Source organism: Sciurus carolinensis, chromosome 16 (assembly GCF_902686445.1).
Source record: "Sciurus carolinensis chromosome 16, mSciCar1.2, whole genome shotgun sequence".
Taxonomy (NCBI): Eukaryota; Metazoa; Chordata; class Mammalia; order Rodentia; family Sciuridae; genus Sciurus; species Sciurus carolinensis.
Window position 1 is genome coordinate 61,368,846 of NC_062228.1, and position 12,608 is coordinate 61,381,453.

The 12,608-nt window shown below is 45.0% G+C and overlaps 1 protein-coding gene across 1 annotated transcript; it reads left to right on the plus strand.

The window, feature by feature from the left end:
* Positions 1–8,376: 8,376 nt before the first annotated feature.
* Positions 8,377–12,079, plus strand: LOC124966203 (vomeronasal type-1 receptor 4-like). The gene is made up of 3 exons (XM_047527250.1): positions 8,377–9,338; positions 11,758–11,767; positions 11,960–12,079. The coding sequence occupies exons 1-3, from the start codon at positions 8,401–8,403 to the stop codon at positions 12,077–12,079; spliced, it is 1,068 nt and encodes a 355-aa protein (XP_047383206.1). The 5' UTR covers positions 8,377–8,400.
* The last annotated feature ends 529 nt before the right edge of the window (positions 12,080–12,608 follow it).

Below are 12,608 nucleotides of genomic sequence, written 5' to 3' on the forward strand. Positions count from 1 at the left end.
GTAATGCATGAAGAAAAAGCATAAAAATGTTTCTTAAAAAGAAGAATACTTAATTATTTGATATTCCTATGGTTGAACTGCACCCCCAACAACAAGAAAATATGCTAATTTGAGACCACATGGAATTTGTACCATCAAATATAAAAGAGCTCATCCTGAACTCTCATTTGTACAAAGTAGGAAGGAGGTGAGAGTGATCTGGGTTGTGAGTTGTCACACACTCATCACCCTGGGGGATGATCTGAGAAAGGCAATGAAACATCTCAGACTGAGGATATCGTTTTTCTACGTAGGAGCTGCACGCAGTGGAATGTGCTCAATTTGGGAAAGTTCACTAGCATCACGTGTCTGGCTTGTACATAAAAACACTTAAAAATTCATATCAGTAATTAAAAAGATCAGTTGCAGCGAAAGATTACTACCACATTTCACATTATGTCGAGGGGGACAATGAGTATATTAAATAAGTGCACACCCTGGTCAGTTTTTGAAAATATGAGATGTAGCATCATGGAAATAACAACAGAAATCAACATAGAAAATTAAATAAAACAGGTATCATCATGAGAATATTTATTGATCAGGGTTTTCCATTACATCCAAATTTATATGAAACATAAGACAATTTTCATTTGTCAAAGGCAAAGGGTTTGAATACAAAAACACTGGTATTTCCTTCAAAAGAAATAGCTAACACAGAAGCCTAAGAGTAGATACATAAAAAATACATTCCACATAATTTCACAAATGAATCAACAAGACTAGGAAGTGAAAGCAACAGAAAGCAAATTTTATGCTAAAGCTTTTGCCATTGTTGAAATTGTTATTTAAATCTGAAATTTCTATTTGGTACACACAATTTTCTAAAATTATTGTTTGATGCCTAACAAAACTAATTTAAGTGATGTGGATGCACACACATGTACATTTACCTACATATTTATTAGTAAATGAAAACCTCTAAAAACAAGATGAGTCATGTTTATCAGTTAAAGATAAACAGAACATTCAATGTACGCTTATCAAAGATCAGACATCAACTAGGACAGCATCCACCTAAGGAAGTTGCAAAATTTTCCAGCATTTTATGAATGGTTAGATTGTTTAACAAAAGAACATTTTGACCTTCAAGTATAAGGTGGCAACCACAGGACCTGATTGTTAGGTGACTTGATCTTTGAGTAGCTTGTTAACCTTCTCTAAATCAGCAGAATCTAACAATGGCACTTCCACTTAGAACCCAAGCACACCCTCAAGAAATCAAACAGAGAACTCGAAGCTGGGCACCCCACTCATCTTTTGAAACAAGGGTTGCTCATACTCCAGGTAAAATCCTGTGATGTCCTTCAATAAATCTATGGTGCCTTGCTTTCTGAAGTTTCCTTCAATTTTACCAAAAAAAAAAAAAAATTACTGATAACCTAGATGGTTTTCATTTGGTATCCCAATCGTAGGGCTTCCCTGGGCCCCTCTGATGATGACCACTGATCCTCACAGACCCCGAGCAGCTCAGTTGATGCCTAGGACCTCGCAATCCAGCAGGCTCTCTAGCACTGCCTCACCCAGGGTCTCCCTGGCACAGCACCTGTGAACCACAAGGTGCTGCTGATCCTGTGGTGGCCCAAAGAGACTTCGTGGGGTGCTATGGCCACATCTGTCAAGCAACCGCCTTTCAGGGTGAGCTACAGGAAAGGTGGCATCTTCCACTGGGCCCCTCAGCTCCAGTCTCCACCACCTCCACCTCCCACCACTTCTTTATACCCACAGCAGGCGGCCATGGCCTTCCTCATGTCCCTCTCTGCACAGGGGCAGTCCACGTTATAGGAAGATAGTCAGCCTTTGCAATGGGAGCACAGCCAAGATGAGGGTCAGGAGTGGTTTGGGCACCAAAATTTTGAGATGAAACTTAAAACCTGAGTCGAAACAGAGCTTGACCTGCCTTCTTGCATCAGGAAGGAAGGGGATTGAGCAAGCTTACTCCAAGAAGCCTGTCACCCATGCCTTTAGACACACGGCCTCCCTTTTTTGGGGGGCGGGTGGTTTATGAGGGATTGAACCAGAGAGGTTTAACCAATGAGCCACATTCACAACACTTTTGTTGTGTTTTTGAGACAGGGTTTCACTACATTGCTTAGGGTCTTGCTAAATTGCTGAGGACAAACAATTGGGATTACAGGTATGCACTGCCCCACCCGGCACTCTCAGATTGTCAACAGGTGTCTGGGATTTTTTGAGAGAGATATTTAAAAAAAAAAATAGCACCTTCCCAGTGTATCTGATATTCTCCCTAAGGACCAATAAATACCTGGTATTTTTGAAGAAAATTTTTGTTTAAAAAGGAGTACACAAATCCTAAAAAAAAAAAAAAAAAAAAAAACAAAAAAAAAAAAAAAAAAAAAAACTGTTGATCAATTTCACTCACCCAAAGACGCCAAATATTTTATTAGACACCAAATATAAGACTGGGGTTTTGAAATGAGACTCACTTCCTGTTTCTGCAGGCAGATGATATGGGAGTTTCTGTCTAACGTACAGACCTCTGCAGTCACACAATGTGTTGCGGCTCTTAATAGTGGAGTAGGCCCTCCACTGTTGCAGCAGACCCCTTGTCGCACAAATTGAAATCGAAAAACAAAAAAATCCAGAGACCAAGAGGAGTGGGTATGGACAGATCTGCCCAAGGGCTCATACCAAACAGAACTACCACTGAAGGAGAAGAACCCTGCCAACTGTTGCCACTTGAGTCTGAGAGTCCAGGGGTCTAGACAGCACTTGGGTGAACACTACTGGTTCAGACTTATGCTACTCAGAGTCTGGAAATGGACAAACACTATGGGTTTGTGCCGAATGCCACTTGGGTTTGCCTTTCTTCCATTTCCTTCTTGCTTCTCAGGAAGCAGGAGGATGAACTCAGCAAAACACACAAGCTCAGTGAGTGAGGCAGGTCTAGAGATATTTTTAAAAAGAGAAATCACTAAAGCATAGAATGGGGGAGGCTGAACGGCATCTCAACTTGAGGGCGGCCACCTCCCACCCACACATGGACATGGGGAAACGGAAAGATCCATACACCTGGGGGTGAGTCTCGACTGGAGAGACGGATTTGGAAAACCAGTGAATAAACAGAACAGAAGATTATCTGCAAAGAACATGTGGACTCAAAGAAGATGAAGATGCAGGGCCAGGCAATAGCCATTCCACCTTTAGATTTTGCAAACTAGGAAAAGTGCCCTGGAGGAAATCGGTTGTCACCCTGGGACACTGGTGACTGGATCACGCAGCCCAGGAGTGAGTCAGTCTTTTCCATACTGGGCACCATCCCTGGGACAGATCCGGATGCTGACCCTGCTCCTAAAACTCTCCTTCCTCCTAGCACCACCTTCAAACCAGCTTTCTCCAAGTGCTGTCTCACATGCACTGGAAACTTCCTCTGGGCAACACTGTCCACTGGCCTAGCTGTGACACCTTCATCTATTCCCACAGAAAGAGGGCAGCAGTGGCCTTAGGGACCATCACATGGGGCAGGGGAGCAGGCTGCACTAGCAGGACCTGCTCCCCTCTCCTCACGCTGCTCCTGCACAGGTAGAGGCCTCCTGCCTCAGATCCCTGAGCCCTCAACCTGCCACTCATGCAGCATCATCCCACAACTGCCCTGCTGTCAGCTGGCTTCAAAGTCTGAATGGACCTCCTGTTTCTGAATCATGGTCATGGCAGCTGGACATCAGCTTGACCTGACGCAGGATAAGAGAATTCTTAACCTGAGAAGAGAAGGGAAGCCAGAAAATGTAGAACAGGAAACCTACAGTGATACAACTCCAATGGCTACAACTCAATTAGAAGCATACTGTCTGCAAGGTCAGCTGGCAAAGTGTTACACTATGTGAAAATGGACCCACAGTTCCACAGCCAGCAGGACACAGGCCTGACCTCTCCTGCTCTCTCAGCCCACTTCACTAGGTACTCATCTAAGCTCTTTCTTTCATTTTCTGGTCCAGAGGATGGAACCCAGGGGTGCTCTACCACTGAGCTACATCACCAGCACTTTTTAAAATATTTTTTTAGTTGTAGATGGACACATATTACATTTATTTATTTTTACGTGTTGCTGAGGATTGAAACCAGTGCCTCCCAATACTTGTCAAGCTCTCTACCACCGAGCCATGACCCCAGACCCCAGCCCTTTTTATTTTTTATTTCAAGAAAGGAGTATCACTAAGTTGCCCAGGTTAGCCTCCAACTTGGGATCCTCCTTCATCAGCCTCCTGAGCAGCGTGGATTACAGGCCTGTGCCACCATGCCTGGCTCCACCTAAAATCTAACTGCCCTAGCCTCTACTTTTCCTTATAGCCATCCTTCTCCCTTGGACAGATTTCATCCGTGGGAAATTCCTTCTCCAGGACTGGCCTCTCCTGAACACCTTGGGCACAATCAAAACAGCAGAGAAGTCTGAGCTAGACGACAGCAGGGAACATCAGCCTGGTGACAGGATTTGCAGACATTGTCGGGGAAGGAATACTGCAAGACGCGAATCTGGGTTTCTCCCCTGAAAGGCTGAGCAAGGGCTTCAGGGCCCTTCAATGAGAGCAGGCTCAAGCTCAGCCGAGACATTAAGAAGAGTGAGGACTCAAGGCCCAGTTGCCTGAGGGATGGGGCTTTTCCCATGTCCCTCTGTTCCCCATGGCTGGTCCTGCTCTCCGGTATCTCCTCCGCACTATGAAAACTATCATGACAAGCTCTGGCTCCTGCACCACGTCATCACCCACAGGCTGGTTCTCACAGGCCCTCAGGACAGCAGTCTTCTTTCCGGGATGCATGTGGCCATGTAGTTCTCATAGAAGCGCTGGTTCATCTGTCTGGTCTCTAGTGTGGCCAGACTCTGAGTCCAGCATGTTCCTGGGTATTTTAAATTGGCTCATTGACAATAGAGGCAAGACAGTCACTGTCCACCAGAGGGCGCTTGATCACAGACTGGAACGCAGATTGCGGTTCAGACCATCCTCTCCAGCAGGTCACTGTGGCCAGCTGCAGGGGGTCCATCCACTCCACGATTTCCTTGTGTTCCATCTACTGCAGGTTTGAAGGTTGGAGTTGACCCTGCGGATCGCACACATTTTGCTGGATGTCTTGCGTCTGCTCTGCCGGCTGCTGTTGATGCTGGGCTGATGTCTTCTCCAGCTCTGCCATTTGTGTCCACGGCTTCTGTTCCACGGAGCACAGGTGCTTCATGCAGTCGTGGATTGGCAGCCCATTTTGGGCCTCTCCAGGATGCACTGGCTCCTTCAAGAAAAATGGTGAATAACCTGTTTATGAACATGCCGGTGGGTTACATCAGACCCCAGGTCTCATCACTGAAGCCCAGGTCCTTCCAAATGCTGGGGGCTGGTTCCGTGTTCAAAGGCTCCACCCGCAAAAGCCTCCACTAGGTGCCCCTTAGTTGGTGCTCCAGATAACCCATCCTGTTGGCTACTCTCTGAGTGTTCCTTCCTGGTGAGAACCTCCATCGCCCAGGACTGGATTGAGGACATCATTCGATGTCGCGTGCAGGAGCGCGCACCTTCAGCGTGATCTGCACTCTCCATACCTCAGCCTACCCAGAGATGAGGCCACAGGGCCACAGCATAGACCTGGCTCCTGGTCTCAGCATTTCCCTGAAGAGGAAGGAAATGGGGAAGAAGGGAAAAGGAGAAAGAATTAGCAAGGTTTAGTCAATAACAGGTAATCCTAGAGTCCAGTGAGACACAGAGACCCTCTGTAAGTCCCTCAGAGGTCACGCCTCACTCTTTCTTGCACCTTCCATATGACACCCTGTCAACCTCCAGGGATCAATAGCTTCTCCCAAATGCCTCAAAACTTATTTTTGAAGTTACTAACAAGGAACTCATAATTGCCTTAGTAATTAGCAAGTTTGGAGAAAGTTCTTCGCAGGCTCCCCAGGCCTGCACTGTCATTGCCTCTAGGTGAAATGATAAGTGTGGCCCTTAGGGACATGAGGTCACAGGAGCACAGACCTTTATCTCAGGGTGCAGCAGCTCCCTGCCTCCATACTTGATGCCAAGACCTCACACTGAGCCCACCACCTGGCACACAGGAAACACAGTGAGTATTTTCTTCTTCTATCACAGAGGCAGTGGGTGTAAGGAGGAAAGTTTGAGGAAGTCACCATTTCTGGAAAAGGTTTTGGGTAGAAAGAGAGTCAGTGCCTGTGTAGAGAAGGGAGAGGATCAATGCTTTTGTTATGAGCTGAGTTAATAACAGAAGTTCTTTCCCTGACCTGATGCTAATTCCTCACAGCTCCCAATGTTTTTAAATACATACACACTGAGGATGATTGTTGGTGAAAAATACTCTCACTGGTAAATTCTTATTTGGAAGGGATTTAAGGACTGTATTTGGCAACTAACATGCTCTTTCACATTACTTTAGAAAATCATAGAATAAATTTTTGAACTCCTATGATGGCTGTGTGTGTAAAGCACTCACACCTACAGTAAAGATGAGGATGGAACTGGAAGGATCACCTCACTCTGTGCAGAAACCAAGAACGGGACTATTTCTGGAATAAAAGATGCTCTTTTTCCGACTCCACATTACAATCCACCTGGTGCAGACAGGAGTCACCTCTCCTCTGAATCCCTGAGCTGTGCTGGCTGTGGCAAGGCTACGCTCCATGCTGGACACAAAGAGAAGGTAACGTTAAAATGATGAGAAGCAGACAGTGGTTGTCGGGACCAAATGAATCTGTGATATTACCTCTGGTTTAATAATATTCCAACATTAGTCACATTTTCCTTTGTTTTTCATTTCATTGAGCATGGAATTTACATGCTCCAGCTTCTACTGACATATCTCTTGTACTGAAATGTCCTCCATAAATCCTGCTTCATTACTGACAGTTTCACTCATGTAGCTGTCAGGGTAGAGAAGCTTTTAGCCTGAACACAGTGAGGACTTCTTTTCTCTCCCAGATATGACTACTTCGTTTCTTTACCAGATATGACTACTTCATATTTCATAGTTCAGGATCAAAGTAATATTTTTAATGATTTTTTTATAGATTTCAGTATACTTTTATTCTAAGAATGACAACTGGTGGATATTTCTGCTGGGGAACTGTCTTTGTTTAGAAGGAATTTTTTGATAAATTTATTTTCAATTAAAAAAGCACATCATTTTGTAACATCGACTCTGATTCCTCATGAACAGTTTTACCTCCTTCTTTCATTTTAAAATTTTTTATTAGTGCATTATAGTTACGCATAATACTGGGGCTCATTTTGACATAATTATGCAAGCATGGCATACAGTTTGCTCCACTGCAGTTGCCACTACTTCCCTTCCCCTTGCCTCCCTACTCCATTCCCTGGTGGAACTAAACCTCAGGACAATCTTACATTCATTAAATCCAACATGGACACAGGGCGATTTCTGGAGGACTGCATGAGCATTTGTCAGGTGGGCATTGCTGGCACCAACAGTTTTGCCACATACTTACACCAATTTTAATGCCCATTGCCAGTGCATGATATTCCTTGCTGAACTTCATCCTTGCCAATCATGGTATTTCCTACCTTTTTATTATATATTCTGATTGGCTTGTTCTTACATTAGGGAGTGGTTTAAATAAAAAAAAAAAAAACTGAACTTTCCCCCCATGTTCATCCTTCATTGAATGATGCTTTTTTTCTTGAAGAACCTGTTGGAAAGGTTCACCTATTTTTCTTCTATTCTGTATTCTGTAAAGCTCGTTAGCACTGGATATATCAAACTCAACCTGTATATGGCATTTGATAAGAGAGAATTCTCAATTTAATGTATCCTAACTTGTCATTTCGACCATATGTTTTATGTGTTTGTGCTGTTTAATACACATTTTCTTACCAAAGACCACAGAAATAATAATATTATTATACAAGATTGCATTGCTTACTTTTAAAGTTTAACTCAATAATCCCAAGATTTGATTTGTTGCATGGTGTGGATGGCGATTCAAGTTCTTTTTCCAATATGACTAGCAAATACCAGTTCATTCTGAAATTTTAAATGCTAAATTCTTTCTACACACTTGCTCTCATTTTTCATCATTTCCCCAAGGTTAGCATCACTCCATCATCATGGCTTATTTTTCTATAAAGCATACTGTTAATTCTCCCCAGCAACATTGTGCATCTTAATGTCTTTGTAATCCCACAGGGCACATGCAATGAAGTAACTTTTGGTGTCAAAAAATTGTTTGAAGATGGGGGTCTCCCTATGTTGCTCAGGCTGGACTCCACCTCCTGGGCTCCAGTGATTTTTCTGCCTCAGCCCTGCAGGTGGCAAACGAATACAGTGCATGGGTACAGCTATTCTTATAGTTATTTTATTCAGAGGAACAATTGTTGCCATAATTTAAAGGAAAGCATGCTGAATTACAGAATGGCCTCCAGGAATGTGGCCATAGGACTGATGTTCTTATCACAGACGGTAGTTGGAATTTTGGGAAATTTCTCTCTGCTTTACTATTACTTAGTTCTTTCCTGTAATGAATGTGCCTTAAGGTCCACAGATGTGATTCTCAGGCACCTGATAATAGCCAACGCCTTGGTCATTCTCTCTAAAGGAATTCCCCAGACAATCGCAGCTTTGGGGATAAAATATTTCTTCAATGACCTTGGATGCAAACTTATTTTATACATTCAGCGAGTGGGCAGGAGTGTGTCCATTGCCATCACCTGCCTCTTGAGCATCTACCAGAACATCACAATCAGCCCCATGAACTCCTGTTGGAAGGATCTCAAAGGAAAAGCTCCAAAGTACATTGGCTTCTCCATTTCCATCTGCTGGATCCTGTACATGGTGGTGAACTCCATTTTTCCTCTCTATATGCTTAGCAAATGGAGTAGTGAAAACACAACAGAGAAAAAAGATTATGGGTACTGTACTTCTGCAGGGCGTGACAAATTAACATACTCAGTATATACAGCAATGTTTGTATTTCCTGAAGTGGTGTTTTCTGTGCTCATAATCGGGTCCAGTGGCTCCATGATTCTCATTCTGCACAGACACAAGCAGCAGGTTCAGCATATTCACAGCCTCCAAGTTTGCCCCAGAACGTCCCCTGAGTCCAGAGCCACCCAGAGAATTCTTGTCCTGGTGGGCACCTTTGTGACTTTCCACACCCTCTCCTCCATATTAAGTGTTCATATTGCTCTATTTCCAAAACCCACAGGGTGGTTGGTGAACACAAATGACCTAATTTCAGTGTGTTTCCCCACTCTCAGCCCCTTTCTTGTCATGAGGCATAAGTTCCATGTATCCACTCTATCCAGTCTCTGCTTTGTGTGCATAAAAATGACAAAGTCCTGCTGGATGCTGTGTTGCCCAGCCACTCAGGAAGCTGAGAGAGGAGCATCCAAATTTCAAGGCCAGCCTCAACAACTTATCAAGACCCTGTCTCAAAAATGAAAAATAAAAAGGGCTGGGGATGAAGCTCAGTGGCACTCAGTGGTAAAACACCCCTGGGTTCGCTCTCCAAGATATAAGCCAAAAGATGCCTAATTGTATCATAAAACATAATTGCATGTTTTTGCACAATATTCAAGGGCTTAATTGTTCTTCGTACTGAAAACATCAATAGAGAAATGGATGGAAAAGTTACTTAACTTTGCAACCCTAAAGGGCACTGGGGTCCTCGGCTGGCGGAAGGTGGGACACATGGTCGTGGTGGAGGGGAACAGAGCTGGCGTGATGTAAACCCCCTTTCTGTGCAACATGCCTTTGGGCCACTCCACACCACCCAGGCTGCATTCCAAGATGGAAAGCAAAGCCAGTGGGAGCAGTGTTCCACCTGCCTGCTGTGCCCAGTAGAAGGAGGTGCCTGTTTTCTCATCCAGGGATCACACCTCTGAACAGGAGTCACAGCATAATCTCACATTTCCTCGTTTTGTGAAAGTATCCACAGATGTGTTTCAAAACAGGCAAATACAGGGACATGTCTTACCTACATTCTTTTTTCTTTTGTTAAAACTTTTTTATTTGTTCTCATTACATGACAGTAGAAAGCATTTATACAGTTTGATAAGTCATACATAAATGGAGTGTAATTTCTCTTTTTTCTGATTGCACATATTTGTAGGATCATTCTTAAAAGGTAGCATGTACTACTCTCTAAATGAGAATAAACGTGTGTATTTAGGCTAGGTTGTATTCCTAGGAGAGCCCATTCATCTGTAATAGTGAAGTTGCTGGTGCAGGTAGGGGCATGAGATATATCAGAGAAAGTCCCACAGGTGGACAGCTGCAAAGGGGGAGGGGCAAAGGAATCATACAGGGACAGTGGGGAAAGCAATTATTATAGGATATTAATTTGTTTGCCCTCCATTGCCCTAGTATCTCTGTCCTTGTCTGTCACCCATATGATATTTTTTGAGAAGGCCACATGAGTTGCTGGGGTTTTTCTGTGAAAGTGAACTCTTTGGGGAATGTTTGAAGAAGCTTGAGTTTTAAGACTTCACTTATTTAAGGCAAAGTCTATTTTTATGGAAAGGTAGAGCTGAGTACAGAGGATATTCTGATGTTAAACTCCACAGGTGTCATCATAAATTCCTGTGTAAACATGAGCATTTGAAGCAGGTGAAAGGGATGTGGTAAATGCTGGATTTTTAAGGTATGAAACTAGACCCAGCTAGTAGCTGTGTTTTGTGTGAAATGAATAGACTTTTCCAACAAATAACTTTCATAAAATGAGAATGGAGCTAAAATAAAGGGAGGCCCGGGGACTAGCAGACAGATGGAGCTGGCCCTGCACATCCTGAGAACACTCGCTCTGGAACCTGTCTGGGGGCTTGCTGAGGGGCTCAGGACTCTGCTCTCCCCAGTGGACTGCTCAGAGCTCCCTCACCATGTGGACACTGGCCCTCAAGGGCATGTACTAAACACACCAGGGCAAATGCTTGCCAGTGGAGTGTGGAGGGGAGGGACCGTGCATGGCTGTGTGATAGAGGAGAGTGAGCAGAGGGCACGGGGACATGGGTGGCAGACATGAGATGGTGGAGCTAGAGGTCTAAAGAGCACAAGGAGAAAAGGAACAAGGGAAAGGCAAAATATGTGACATGTTGCTCAAGGTTCCGGTCAGTGCCAGGCTTGTGACCACGCAGGACAGAGTGAGCCAGGAACTCACAGGCATAAAGTCACTGGGTTCTGGGTGGATGGATGGCCAGGTGACAGGAACAAGGGTTTGGTGACAGTGCACAGTCATTGGCAGAGGGGTCAATGGTCAGGGGAAAGCTTGTGATGGGTGCATGCTGAGGGGACAAGAGCAGGAGAGGAGGAGCCCACCTTGGTGGACGGTGGACTAAGGCAGATTCAGAGTGTAAGCAAAGGAGGTGGAGATGCGGAGAGGACAGGCATGGGGAGGGAGGAAGGATGTGCACAGGGAGGTAAGGGGGCCTGAGAGGGTGGGACCCAGGTTATGAGTGTGGTGAGGCACCCAGGAGCAAAGGTGATGGGTAGTGGTCGGCTGCAGCTCACAGAGGAGCTGAGGTGCCTGAAGGTTGAGCTCTGTGGATTTGAGGGTGTTGGGCAGAGGACACAGGGTAAGGGGTGACACTGGACTTGGTAGTAGATACAGGAAAGGGGGAGGAAGACACAGGCGATGGAGTTTTCAGGAGCTACTGAATGTGAGGAGGACTGTGGTCAGACTCTGGTTCTTGGAACAAGGAAAAAAAGTTTTTGGTTTGTTCTGTTTTTGTTGTTGTTTTTTGTTCGTTTTTCAAAAAGGTTACAGAATGTGGGTCCAGGGAATATATTCTAGAAAGGTTGGGTGGAAGTGAAGGATAATGGTGGCTTATGGATTTCTAAATGTCACAGGGATGGAGGGATGGAGAATATAGCTGGGTGTGTAAGAAAATGTCAAGGGACTTCTGAATGTTCTTATTCCCAGATCCGGAATTTACTGCACACACTGCTCTCTGTGTTTTAGCTTGGCACCTGTTGCTTGCACTGCACCCCACAGATGCCCAGGGAAGATAAGGAGGAGCTTCCAATAGCTCAGGCATCTGGACAGATACCAGAAGATGCTTTCAGGATGTTCCAGGCATGACCCTGACAGAAAAAGACTATTTTTAAAATGGTGCCCTACATGGGTCTCACCTCCCCTCCGGGGCTCAGTGTAGGGCTGTCTGCATGACCAATGTAAGCAATCCTCTGTGGGCCATTTAACTGTTGTCTCAGTCTATATCACCACATCCACAGATGCACGTGCTTGGGCTAGAAGGGAATCACATGTCCTTGGAACATGTGGATACACCAAGCCAGTCCACATCATGACTCAAAGAAGCCTCGCAGTGCTGACTACCCCCCCACAAAAAAAATTAACCAGCAAGGACCCCAGACCCTAATTGCTGGTCCCCCTGTCTGCAGAAAAGCTTCCTGGCATGCACAGAGAATGGAACCCCAGGGTGCTGGAAGACTTTAACCTTCACATGATGCAGCCTCTTCCCACAATGTCCTCTGACCCTGACCCTCTGGTGCTCACCTGGGTCAGCCAGCTCAGTCCTGCCACCAGACCCGCCACCTCTGCTGCATGTGGACACTGTGACCAGTGTCCACCACCCAGGGCTTACTATGTC